At 41.5% G+C, this 14,011-nt stretch overlaps 1 protein-coding gene across 1 annotated transcript in view; it reads left to right on the top strand.

The window, feature by feature from the left end:
- The window catches only part of GABRG3 (gamma-aminobutyric acid type A receptor subunit gamma3), a 966,133-nt gene that overhangs the window by 493,572 nt on the left and 458,550 nt on the right, over positions 1 to 14,011 (top strand). The window contains exons 4-5 of the mRNA XM_049905849.1: positions 8,832 to 9,052; positions 12,456 to 12,538. Coding sequence (XP_049761806.1) covers positions 8,832 to 9,052; positions 12,456 to 12,538 — 304 coding nt within the window. The remainder of the gene's footprint in view (positions 1 to 8,831; positions 9,053 to 12,455; positions 12,539 to 14,011) is intronic.

Genomic DNA, 14,011 nt, shown 5'->3' on the forward strand with positions numbered 1-14,011 from the left:
CAGCCTGTGATTAGGTGGTTTGCAGACAGCAGAGACTTACATAGGAGGCTGCCTTACAACCTGGGCCAGGAAATCCAGGTCATCCCCCCATCCTGGTGTTCTGTCATCTATATGTGAAGTTAATGAATTGATAAACCAATCATTCACATTACTGTTCAAGATGGGCAATGAATCTTGCTTTACTTAGTTGCAAAGTACTAATGAATTAGATTAATTTGTAGCCTTCACTCTCCCAATATTCCGTACGTATATCATACCAGTCTCTTCAATGACTAAGGCATGCCTGAACAAAGCCATGGTCTTTTTAATTGCCTCATATGCATGGGAAAGTTGGGCCATGAAAAATGAAAGATCTAAGGAGAATTAAAGCATTTGAATTGTGAGGTTGGAGAAGAATATTGAATATATGATAGACTTCCAAAAGAAGGAACAAAACTGTCTTCGAGGAAGTGCAGTCAGAATGCTCCTTAAAAGTGAGGATTTCGAGACTTCATCTCACTCACTTTGAGCACGTCATCAGGGGGAAACAATTGCTGGAGAAAGACATCATGCTTTATAAAGCAGAGGGTCAGTGAAAAAGAGGGAGAGTGTCACTGAGATGTATTGACACAGTGGCTGCAACCAAGGGCTCAAACATACCAACAACTGTGAGGACGGCACAGAGCCTGGAAACATTGCATTCTGTTATACATAAGGTTGCTATGAGACATGGCAGACTCAATGGCAGCTAAAAACAACCAATGTGAATTAATATGAAAAATAGCTAAGCTAACATGGCTATTTGTATGGGGCAATATGTGCTTCATATTCTCACAAATACGTATGTAACTAATATATATATATAACAATTATACATGTAACCATATATAATGGACTTCGTATATATATATGGAAACTCTGGTAGCCTAGTGGTTAAGAGCTACGTCTGCTAACCAAAAGTTCAGCAGTTTGAATCCATCAGGCACCCCTTGGAAACTCTATGAGGCAGTTCTACTCTGTCCTATAGGGTCGCTGCCATTGAGTCGGTTCTGACTCATAACAACACTATACAACAGCAGAACTGCCCCCATAGAGTTTCCAAGGAGCGGCTGGTGGTTTTGTACTGCCAACCTTTTGGTTAGCAGATGAGCGCTTAACCACTGCGCCACTTGTAAATACCTCCTCCATTGTCAAATTACTCTGGGTTGCCAGGACTCCGTGGGTACCAAAGGCAGGTATGAAAATCTCTTAACGTCAGGAAGGTACTAATGTCAGTTAGACTTCAGTATTTTGTTGAAGACCTGGAGTCACAAAATCCTCTTCTTCGGTAAAAGAAGGAAGTATTAGGAATTTTTTTTTTTGAATAATTTTTTAGATGTTTTGGTTAAAACTTCTTCAGAACTGTATGTCTTCTGTTTTTTTCTCCAGAGACTGCACATTTCATGGGTTATTTAGGAATCATTAAGAGCTCCAATTATTGAAACAAATTATGAATGTAGGCTCTCCATGAGCACTAGGGCTTAAATCGGGGGATTCTGCACATTTCTCCCCTGCAGGAAAAAAAAATTTTTTTCTATGTTTACTAATATTTTATACACATTAATTTCACAGCTTATTTATGAATTATATAGAATGTTGCTTATTTTTAGAATGACACTTTAAGAATTATTTTTTCCTCTGCATATGGGAAGGATGATTAATGTCATTACAAAGAAAGTTGATGAATTAAGTAAAAAATATATTTCTCTGTGGGTGTGAAGTGTTTCTCCAACATTTAGTCAAGTGTGTCCACAATAAAACATCCACACCAAGCTTGCTGTCACGCTGTTCTAAGTTAGGTTTGGGGCAGTACTTGAGAGTAAAGGAGAGCATGGCCCCCACAAAGCATCCAGCATATGCACCCCTCAACAGAAAGCAGTAAAGCAGTGAAAGGGTCATTAACGTCCCCCCGAACAGTACTGCTACAGTGACAGGTTCTGCATACTTCAAGCAGAGGTCAGACATATCAAAGTTCCTACCGGCCACTGACGATGGGACGTATGATGAAGTCATCTATCACGTAGTTGTTGCGAAAGTAAATAGTTGCTGTTGAGTCAACTCTGATTCATGGTGACCCCATGGTTTTCAGAAGTAGATCTCCAGGCCTTTCTTCCAAGATGCCTCTGGGTGAACTCAAACCACCAACCTTTCTGTTAGCAGCTGGCATGTTAACTGTTTGCAGCACCCAGGAATTCCCATTTTTATTGAAACTATTGTGGAAATGCAGCATGTTACCCACTCAGTCGTAAATCATCATCCTGAAGTCAAGGTGGGAGGGACTGCACTGCCCTCTATTCTGCACAGCACAAGCTTTCAGGCCAGGTGCCTCCCCTTCTTAGGCTCTCATTCCCCTGGCTCACTCCTACACCTCACCGAGGTCTTGGATCATAAGTCGTGTTCTCAGTGTGGCTCTCTTGCTCCCCCTCGCAACGTCACAGAACCCTTCTTTCCTTCCCCACCCTACCAGTCAGGACGGGCTGGGGTTTGCTCCTCTTACCAACCCCACTTCTGTGTCCATGGCGTAATTTCTCACCTGTGATCTGTGTCGAGGGTGAGTCAGCAGGGGCTGTGAGGGTGAGTCAGCAGGGGCTGTGCTCCACACACTCTCAGGTACCCACACCTGCTCTTCAAGCGTCTCCTGAGATTAATACCTACCACCCTGCTGTATTTCGCCTTATCACAGTGTGACAGCCAGACCCAGCCCCACAGTGAGGTGGGAAAGGGCAATTCCACCATTTACCCTAAAGAGGGGGAGCTGCAGTATTGGATGAACATCATTAAGGACCACCATGATCTATATCCAGCCACCAAATATTTATTTAACTTTCCCCATGTCAGGAAAAATGCACTTATCCCCTCTTCAAGGGAGGCAACAAACCAAAAGGCCAGTCCAATCACAGCCCTAGGTCAAAGTCATAAACATGTATGCTAACCTCTAAATCAAGTCTGGAGCCAGCTTTCCTTGCTCCACCAACCTATAAACTAAGAAGAAAATCCATCTCAGGCCTCTCTGCCCTACACATGCACTTTACACAAAGTGATGGAAAGGGGCCAGGACCACCATAATCACCAGCCACTAGTCTGCAGCAACTCTGGAACCCACTGCAGGGCCCTGTCGCTGGGGTGGAGAGTCCTCCTGGAAAAGGCTCCAGTTTTGCTCCCAGGGTGGCTCCTTGCCTCTGCTGTTGCATGCCAGTGCCCCTATCCTTTCCCCATTTCTTCCTCTCACTCTCTCTCCTTCCTTCCTTTGCTTCCCGTCTCACTCTCTTCCTCTCCTTTCCTCTTCCCTTCCTCACTCTCACTTCCTCCCTTGCTGTCAATATTACTGTCTTTTTAAATTAGTGGGCAGTGATGTTTCAGTGGAGCCCTTGTGGTACAGTGGTTAAACACTCGGCTGCTAGCAGAAAGGCTAGTAGTTTGAACCTACCAGCCACTCCTCAGGAGAAAGATGTGGCAGTCTCGGAAGCCTTGTGAGGCAGTTCTACTCTGTCCTGTAGGGTCGCTATGAGTCAGAATTGACTCCGTGACAATGGGGTTCAGGTACTTTAGTGGTAGGTTTGCCACCTACCATGTGAGAGACCCAGGTTCTATTCCTGGACATTGCAGCACATGTGCAGCCACTATCCATCTGTCAGTGAAGGCTAAGTGTTGCTATGGTGCTGAGCAGGTTTCAGTGGAGCTTCCAGCCTAGAACAGACTATAAAGAAAAGCCAGGAGATTTACTTCAGAAAATCAGCCAATGAAAACTCTGTGGATTACAAGAACAGATCATGGTGATGGTATAGGACTTGGCAGTGTTTCATTCATTATGCATGGGGTCACCATGAGTCTGGGGCCAACTCGAAGCAGTTAACAACAGTGACTCTTTAAGTGCAAGCATCTTGCCCCTACCAAGTTTCAGCAGGAGAGCCACATTTAGGAATCTCTTTTCCTTGAGCCACATCTGTACGATTAAAGATTTTACAGGGTGGCAACTTAATCCATTCAGCAAAGGGTTTGATTATTTCTGCAAAGCTAAGATTTAATAGGCTTCTGACACAGCGTTTCTCAGTGTTATTACTTTGCTGACGTTAATGGGGACATCTGCCTCTTCCAAACCTAGCAGACCCTGCATTGGCTGTATCTTTCTTTTCTTTTCCATAACCACTTTCAAACTGGCCAGTTGAGATTGTTTCTTTTTGTAATAACTAACCAAGCACATTAAATAGTAGTCAATACATGCTAATTAACATTCTTTATACAACCTCTACCCAAAGAGCAACAAAACACACACTAGGCAAATGCCCTGCCTTCCAAATTATTACAGGTGTTGATTTTGCTAAATATTTCACCCATGTGTAACATGAGCAACTATGGTTCCAGCCTCCAATTCCACATGAATTGGCCCCTATTTCTGAGATCTAGGACAAAAACAAGGAACCCTGGTGGTGCAGGGGTTAAAAGCTCGGTTGCTAACCCAAAGATCAGTGGTTTGAACCTACCAGCTACTCCATGGGACCAAGAAGTGGTAGTCTGCTTCCATAAAGATTACAGCCTTGGAACCCTATGGGGCAGTTCTACTCTGTCCTGTAGCGTCTCTGTGAGTTGGAATTGACTCAATGGTAATGCTCTTTTGGTTTAGCTTTAGTTTTGTCTCAGCAATCTTTTAAATGCATTTTTATATCAGTCAGTGTGTGCTGGGGTATATGACAGGGAATGGCACAAACTCACGTCCTCTTAGACTCTGGCTCTGTGTGGTTCTGGGTTTAGAGCCTGCCAATGAAAGTCAGGTACGCAGGTGTTGGAAGGTAGTGAGGAGGCAGAGACCATTATTCTCTAGAGGAGAGGACTTTAGGTAGACCCTTCTGGTGGCTGAGGTTTTCTACACTCCTGCTATGTTTGCTGAGCCTCACCAAGGCCCTGGAAGGGCTCCCATGAGAACTTGCTTCAACCCTGCTCCCCTGGCATCGTTTCCCTGGTCATTTAATACTTGGACAAAGTTTGGGCTCCCTGTGATATAGCTATTCCTGCTTTAAATATTAGAGAGCATTTTTCTATTTTAACGAGAACCCTGGAACACTAGTGACCGAAGACCAGACGAGTTGTGGAATGACATCAAGGACATCATCCATGAAGAAAGCAAGAGGTCACTGAAAAGACAGGAAAGAAAGAAAAGACCAAGATGGATGTCAGAGAAGACTCTAAAACTTGCTCTTGAGCATCGAGCAGCTAAAGCAAAAGGAAGAATTGATGAAGTAAAAGAACTGAACAGAAGATTTCAAAGGGCCTCTCAAGAAGACAAAGTATTATAATGACACGTGCAAAGAGCTGGAGATGGAAAACCAAAAGGGAAGAACACGCTCGGCATTTCTCAAGCTGAAAGAACTGAAGAGAAAATTCAAGCCTCGAGTTGCTATAGTGAAGGATTCCATAGGGGAAAATATTAAAGGATGCAGGAAGCATCAAAAGAAGATGGAAGGAATACACAGAGTCATTATACAAAAAAGAATTCATCGATATTCAACCATTTCAAGAAGTAGCATATGATCAGGAACCGATGATACTGAAGAAAGAAGTCCAAGCTGCTCTGAAGGCATTGGTGAAAAACAAGGCTCCAGGAATTGATGGAATATCAATTGAGATGTTTCCAGAAACAAATGCAGTGCTGGAGGTGCTCAGTCGTCTATGCCAAGAAATATGGAAGACAGCTTCCTGGCCAACTGATTGGAAGAGATCCATATTTATGCCTATTCCCAAGAAAGGTGATTCAACCAAATGTGGAAATTATAGAACAATATCATTAATATCACATGCAAGCAAAATTTTGCTGAAGATCGTTCAAAAATGGCTGCAGCAGTATATCAACAGGGAACTGCCAGAAATTCAGGCCAGTTTCAGAAGAGGACGTGGAGCCAGGGATATCATTGCTGATGTCAGATGGATCCTGGCTGAAAGCAGAGAATACCAGAAGGATGCTTACCTGTGTTTTATTGATTATGCAAAGGCATTTGACTGTGTGGATCATAACAAACTATGGATAACACTGCAAAGAATGGGAATTCCAGAACATTTAATTGTGCTCATGAGGAACCTTTACATAGATCAGGAGGCAGTTGTTCGGACAGGACAAGGGGATACTGATTGGTTTAAAGTCAGGAAAGGTGTGCGTCAGGGTTGTATTCTTTCACCATACCTATTTAATCTGTATGCTGAACAAATAATACGAGAAGCTGGACTATATGCAGAAAAATGGGGTATCAGGATTGGAGGAAGACTCATTAACAACCTGCATTATGCAGATGACACAACTTTGCTTGCTGAAAGTGAAGAGGACTTGAAGCACTTACTAATGAAGGTCAAAGACCACAGCCTTCAGTATGCATTACACCTGAACATAAAGAAAGCAACAATCCTCACAACTGGACCAATGAGCAACATCATGATAAATGGAGAAAAGATTGAAGTTGTCAAGGATTTCATTTTACTTGGATTCACAATCAACGGCCATGGAAGCAGCAGTCAAGAAATCAAAAGATGCGTTGCATTGGGCAAAACTGCTGCAAAGGACCTCTTCAAAGTGTTGAAGACCAAAGATGTCACCCTGAAGACAAAGGTGCGCCTGACCCAAGCCATGGTATTTTCAATCGCATCATATGCATGTGAAAGCTGGACAGTGAATAAGGAAGACCAAAGAAGAGTTGATGCCTTTGAATTGTGGTGTTGGCAAAGAGTATTGAATATACCACGGACTGCCAAAAGAACAAACAAATCTGTCTTAGAAGAAGTACAACCAGAATGCTACTTAAAAGCAAGGATGATGAAACTGCGTGTTACATACTTTGGACATGTTGTCAGGAGGGATCAGCCCCTGGAGAAGGACATCATGCTTGGCGGAGTACAGGGTCAGCGGAAAAGAGGAAGACCCTCAACGAGATGGATTGACACAGTGGCTGCAACAATGAGCTCAAGCATGACAACGATTGTAAGGATGGCGCAGGACCGGGCAGTGTTTTGTTCTGTTGTGCATAGGGTCGCTATGAGTCAGAACCGACTCGACAGCACCTAACAACAACAACAACAACAACTAGAACCCTCACTGGTACACCAGCCTTATTTTTCTGTTAAGAATATATGACCATCAGACATATTGCAAGTTTTAACTTAACTGTTTGTTTAGTGCCCATCTTCCTGACTAGAATGTAAATTCCCTGAGGGTGGGAGCTGGGCTGCTCATCACAGTGCCGGGTATCCAATATTTCCAGGGCCTGGCATCATCAATGCTCCAAATAAATGATGAAAAATCAATTAGTTAGTAAAAGGTGGGAGTTAGTCAACTGAACTACCTATCTCAGAAAGGTTCTATATCTGGAAACTCCATGGAAAGGAAAAATACTGGATTTAGTTGAATAGAACTGAACTCACACTCTATAAAATAGTAAACTTGCAATACCTAAGACATAACAGAAACTGTGAAAGGCATAAAATCTCTGATAGTCAGCTTCTCAATTTCATGAAACTGATGATGGCCCTATAAACTTTGACTAGAGGAATGGCCTCTATGGTATCCAGTCTAGACACAGATCTCAAGTCCTGTGACAACAGAAGTCCCATCCTAGTATCTGGCGGTTACAGAGGATCTCATTCTGTAGGGTGAGCCCTGAAGGCCTTCCTGAGCTCAGAATTTGCCTCTATAACTGAGTTCTTCAGACTTCTGTCAGAATCAGCATATGGGTCTGGTGACTACAACCTCTGTAGTTTTTTGTTGTTGCAGCTTTGTTTCTTTTTGTTCTGGGTTGTGTTGTTTGAGGAGGCTCCTAACTGGAAAAAAAAAAAAAAGTTATCACATGAGCTAATATTTATGGACAACTTACTCTATGCCAAGCACTAAGTGTTTTTTATTTAATCATTTCCTTTCATCTTTTCGTCTTTATAATACCTCTAGAAGGTGGGCACTAGCATTTTCCCCATTTTACAGATTAAAGATCTGAAGCTACCTGTCAAAGTTTGGGCTTGTGAATGCAAGGTCTAAGCTCACACTTTCAATTTTATTTTTCTGTATCTTTTGGGCTCTCATTATACTTTATGTTTGTATTACAATAAGGTTTACAAAGCATTTTCACATATGTTATCACACTATGAATAGTACCAGTTAACATCTGTTGAATGTCTCCCATGTTGAGCCAGGCATAGTGTTAAGTACTCACAGAAAGGTGAATGGGGAGGTGAGGGTGTAAACATGGAGGAAAAAAAAAACTTCTGACAAAAAAATTAAAAAAAGCATCTGTAAAATTCATTAATAGAACTGTGTCATAGATTGAATTATTTCCCCCCCAAAATGTGTGTATCAGTTTGCCTGGGCCATTATTCCCAGTATCATGTGGTTGTCCTCCATTTCATGATTGTAATTTTAGGTTAAAGAGGATTAGGGTGGGATTGTAACACCCTTAATAAGGTCACCTCCCTGATCCAATGTAAAGGGAGCTTCCTGGGGTGTGGCCTGCATCACACCCTTTTATCTTATAAGAGATAAAAGGAAAGTGAAGCAAGCAGAGAGTTGGGGACCTCATACCATCAACAAAGCAGTGATGGGAGCAGAGTGCATCCTTTGGACCTGGGGTCCCTGCGTGGAGAAGCTCCTAGTCTGGGGGAAGATTGAAGAGAAGGCCAACAGAAAAAGCCTTCCCCTGAAGCTGATGCCCTGAATTTGGACTTTTAGCCTACTTTACTGTGAAGAAACAGATTTCTCTTTGCTAAAGCCATCCACTTGTGGTATTTCTGTTATAGCAGCACTAGATGACTAAGACAAACTGCCTTCTCCTTCTGCTTTGTTTCAGGAATATCAAATTGATATATTTTTTGCTCAGACCTGGACAGACACCCGCCTTCGATTTAACAGCACGATGAAGATCCTTACCCTAAATAGCAACATGGTGGGGCTGATATGGATCCCAGATACCATCTTCCGCAATTCTAAGACTGCAGAGGCCCACTGGATCACCACACCCAACCAGCTCCTCAGAATCTGGAATGATGGGAAAATCCTCTACACTTTAAGGTAATATGCTGTGTGGATCTTTAATTACTTACGATCTAACTTTGGATTCTTGAATTAGATCACCAGAGAGATGAGACCCTATTTTTATCATTAAGTCCAGTGATTTTTTATGACTGGCTTGCTACTACGTTCTGAAAAATTTAGTCCTGATAATCTACAAGTTGGAATAGACTTGACCGCGCACAATAACGGCATTCTTAATGGAGTCCTGGTGGCACAATGGTTAAGAGCTCAACTCAACTGCTAACCAAAAGGTCAGCAGTTTGAATCCACCAGGGACCCCTTGGAAATCCTATGGAGCAGTTCTACTCTGACCTGTAGGGTTGCTATGAGTCGGAATCGATGGCGACAGGTATTTTTTTTTAATCCAACCCAAAACATCCCTCTGAACTACTACTCTGAAGGTGTAAAGGCATCTCAGATTCAGTATGCTTCAGCTGAGATGTGTGATATCTTTCTTTTCTCCATCTGTGACTTGCATCCTCCAGTGGACAGCACCACCTGCACCCTTTCCTCCAGATCTCATGGGTACTCCTTTTCCCTCCTCTACCCACCCAACCCATTATTAGAATCTGACAATTTTGTACACCTCTCCCCATCTCTGCTGCCACAGACAGACCCAAGCCACCTCCTCCCTGGACGGGGAGAATGCCCTTCCTTCTGCCTTCCCAGTCCTGCCTATAGCAGCAAAGTGATATTCATTAAACATCCATTTCAGATGCCACTCTTGTTCTGTCAATGAGGGCTTCCCTTTGAATTTGTGGTAAGACTGAGCGTCTTTAACATGCCCTGAGATGTTCTGTACACCCTGGCCCTGGTCTACCTCTCTCTCCAATTCCAGCTTCAGCACTTTTCCTTTCACATACCCTTTCCAGCCACCCTGGCCTCCTCCTGGGTATTTAAGGGTGTTAAACTCGTGCATTCACTCCATCTCCTCTTTCCTCCCTCTTTCCTTCCCTCTTTCCAGAGCCTTTGCACACCCCATTTCCTGTGCTGGGAAAACTCACCAGCTGGCTAACCCTAGATCCTCCTTCAGGAATCTGGCTTGGATAAGGCCTTCTCAGAAAGTTCCTCTGAAGTCCCCAATCTAAATTACATTGGCCCATTTTGTCTCTTCTATCTAGCTGTTCTTTTCCTTTGAAGCATTTTTTACACTCTTAGTTATACATGTATTTGGTTAAATGCCTGCTGTGTTCCTCCTCACAAGCTATACACTCACAGGGCAGTGTCTACATCCCTTTTTCCCTCCCTACCTGTCCTGGGCTCTGACCCATGCATAGCCCTGCAGCAGCAGCAACATCTGTATCCCCAATGAACAGTAAGGACAAGTTTACCCAGGAAAACCTGTTGCCAGCACATCTTGCCCAAGGGGACAAGCATTTGAAAAACAATGAGAGAAAAGGTGATGTATTTGTCAAAAACGATAACACTTTGGGATTGTATTGTTCCTGAGACTTCTCTCTCTTTTCTTCTCAAATGAAAAGAAAAAATTCAATGCTACAAAAAAGTTGAAATAATAAAACAAGAAATGCCTCTTTTCCTTCATTACCATTTTGCCACATTTGTGCCCTCTTTTTTCTCTTCCCTTCCCCCGCTGCACACACACAAATGTATATTCACATGCGTATACATGCATAACCACATTTGTTTTTGCTGTTCATTTTTTAAATTAAGTTGCAGACTTGACTCCTAAATATTTCAGCCTGTTCCCCTTAAGAACAAGAGAATCTCCTACATAACTTCAATACTGCTGTTTTACCCCAGAAATGTAACATCACACAACAATAAGATATTCAAACCAAAAAAAACCAAACCTGTTGCTGTCGAGTCGATTCTGACTCATAGCAACCCTAAACGACAGGGTAGAACTGCCCCATAGAGTTTCCAAGGAGCCCCTAGTGGATTTGAACTGCCGACCTTTTGGTTAGCAGCTGTAGTACTTAACCACTACACCACCAGGGTTTCCATAAGATATTCAGGTGTCCCCACTTTCCAGGGTCCAGCCAAGGATCGTGAAGTGCTTACACTCCTGTGCCTTGCAGTTTCCTTGAAACTAGTTCAGTTCCCCTAGCACTTCTCTTTGTGACTTGTACATTTTGGAGAGTACAGGCCTGAAGTTTTGGACCATGCTTTACAGTTTGAATTTGTGTCTGTTAGCTCATTATTAGATTGAGGTTAAATTATTTTTGCAAGAACACACATAAGTGATATTTTTTTAAACCATTGCATCAATTCAGAAGAATCCACAATGATAATAAAACAGGAGCAGAGAGTTCCTCTATTTTTATCTAGATGAATGCTAGTTAGTAAATGGGTAGGAAAGAGAAAATTATGAAATCTCCAATTTTCAATCACTGATGCAGTTTTCACAAGGAATTACACCACTGAGTGTAATTTTGTTGGGGAAAAGAACACTCACATGGCTTCAAAGTTTACCAGCCCAGAGAAAAGGTTATTGCACACAGGAGAAATCTGGTGGACACCACCTTTGCCAAGGGATCCAAAATTAGCACTGCCAATAATGGAATAAGTTGGTATCATAAGCTTTTATTACAAATGAATTGTAGCCATGGGGAGAAATCTGTAACTCACAATGTTAAACACTTACCTATAGCAGAAATACAGATATGGGTTAAGATCAAAGTAAGCAGAAAATTAGAAAATTTTAGAGTTTCAGGGAAATAATTTCAGCAAGCTGGGAACAAAAACAAACAAATAAAAAAGCCACAGCAGGGAACTCTGCTGATGAACTAAATTTAAATTTAGAGAGCAGGAGTTTGTAACAGATCCTCATTGGTTTTTCCCCTCAATTCTTGAGGAAATATGATGGGACTCTGAAGTGAATTTGAGCCTCAGCAAAACCCAGACTGGAGACATATCAGGTTCTGGAATGCTTTATGCAAACTCCAAAATTCAGGGTTACCTGCTCTGGAGCAACCCAATGCCACACTTAATATAGCCATCACTGCCTGCCTTGGGAAAAAGTACAAATGTGGAACACCCCCTACAAGTGAGTTAATTTGACATTAGGTTTATTTAGCCAGTTACACTGATTTCACAATGAAAGGTTTTAATTCAGTCAAACAAATTGAAAACAGCTAGTGATGAAACAACAGTTGGTTTTATTTGTCTTCCCTCTGAGTTTGTTTGTATTTCTAGACTCAGTTTGGAATTTTACTAATTGGAATTTTCTCTGCTATTTGTAGTTAAAAACAAAACAAAATAGCACAACACAACAAAAGCATCTGAGTGCATTTCTTAATGAGGACGCCCATCACCCAGAACCCATGAGCTGTCTTCCATGTTCCCGCATTGTGGGACCATGACACCCTCATAGCCTGGCACATGGGCTTCACTGGGTGATTGCTGGGGTCTCCAAGAGTAATGCTTGGCTCTTCTACAGGCTCACCATTAACGCAGAGTGCCAGCTGCAGCTGCACAACTTCCCCATGGATGAGCACTCATGCCCACTGATTTTCTCCAGCTGTGAGTACCCTGTGGTGTGGACACTGTGAGGGGGTGCTTGGTGGGGAGCTGGAATCTGGCAGAAGTCATGGGGTTGTTTGTAGCTGCGCTGTTCAACCAGAGAATACTTACAACAGTTTTGGTGCCAACCATCTGGGTGTTTTCACTCTAGAATTTGTTACATAGGACCCGTGTTACCAAATAGATAAGTAATATGGCTATGTGCAACATAAGCATTTATTATTCTGTTGGCCCGTTATTCCATAAGGAACCTTATGCTGATAAGTTGTGCATACTATTTGGAAGTATACAAAATTGTTTTGGGATATTTTTAGATTTAATCACCTTAAAGTGAGGTGATCTGTCTTCTAGGTAGCAAGATGAGTTTTTTTCTTTAAATATGTTTATATTTGTCTCATTGAATGATTGTGGAATGCAATTTTTCACAGCATTTTATCTTCCAGTATTTTACTTATTATTGATATCAGAGCTAATAATCATTTACAGATTCTTACAAACAATATCTTAATGCTAAGTACAGGATTCATATAAAAGGAAATATCAAATGTCAGATTTATTTGTTTATTTATTAAGTAAAGATAAGTTTTTAAGTAAAGGTCAATCCATAAACACATCTGTTGAACTCATGCTGTTTCATTTTAAATGTATTAACCATAACTACTTATGTACAATTCAGAGAATTCAATTAACATTATTGGCTTTCTATGTAATTGCATTTGGGGCAGGACAAATGAGCTTGGTAAAATCTCATGCAGAAGTTTTTGGACATAGCAAGAAGACAAAGACGAAATAAGGAGATGAACATACTTTACAATGTATTTAGATTTAGAAAAAGGCAAGAGAGAAGGCAAAATTTTACTGATCTCTTAGGTTGGTAAAAATATTCTAATATAGCGAATAGTTCAATTTGTGGAATCTAAACTTTAAATAATACATTCCAAAAATCAATTATATTTGTTGATAATACAAATATTCAGTGCCTTGCATATGAATGGCTGTTTCTGAATGCCTGATAAACATGCCTATATAGACTCATTTGGACTGGCTGTTCTCTGTATGGTTATCGCACACGTATACAAGTTATGGGGCCATTTGAATTGTCTAGTTCTTCGAGAGTCAGTTTGGATATATGTATGTATGTATGGGTATTTTTTCTACTTACCTGTTTATTAGTCTTCTTAGTGAGCCAAGTTAAATTTGGCTTTGTCGACCTTCCAAAGGTCTAATGGACTGTTTACTCCTCTGAGTTTGTAATATCAATGGTTATTTTGCATTATTAGACATTTTGTTAGACATTTGTATCATGTTTTCTAATCTATGCAATTTTGACAGCTTCTTATTTCTTCATCAAATTTTTAATTGTCGTCTGTTGAATTAAATTTCTGAGCCTTCCCATACCTACCATCTTTGTAGGAACGGTTGTACAATTGGTTGTTTCTCTTTACTCTGCCTTACGTTACTTTGTTTACTGTT

The sequence above is a fragment of the Elephas maximus genome, chromosome 13, assembly GCF_024166365.1.
Source record: "Elephas maximus indicus isolate mEleMax1 chromosome 13, mEleMax1 primary haplotype, whole genome shotgun sequence".
Classification (NCBI taxonomy): domain Eukaryota; kingdom Metazoa; phylum Chordata; class Mammalia; order Proboscidea; family Elephantidae; genus Elephas; species Elephas maximus.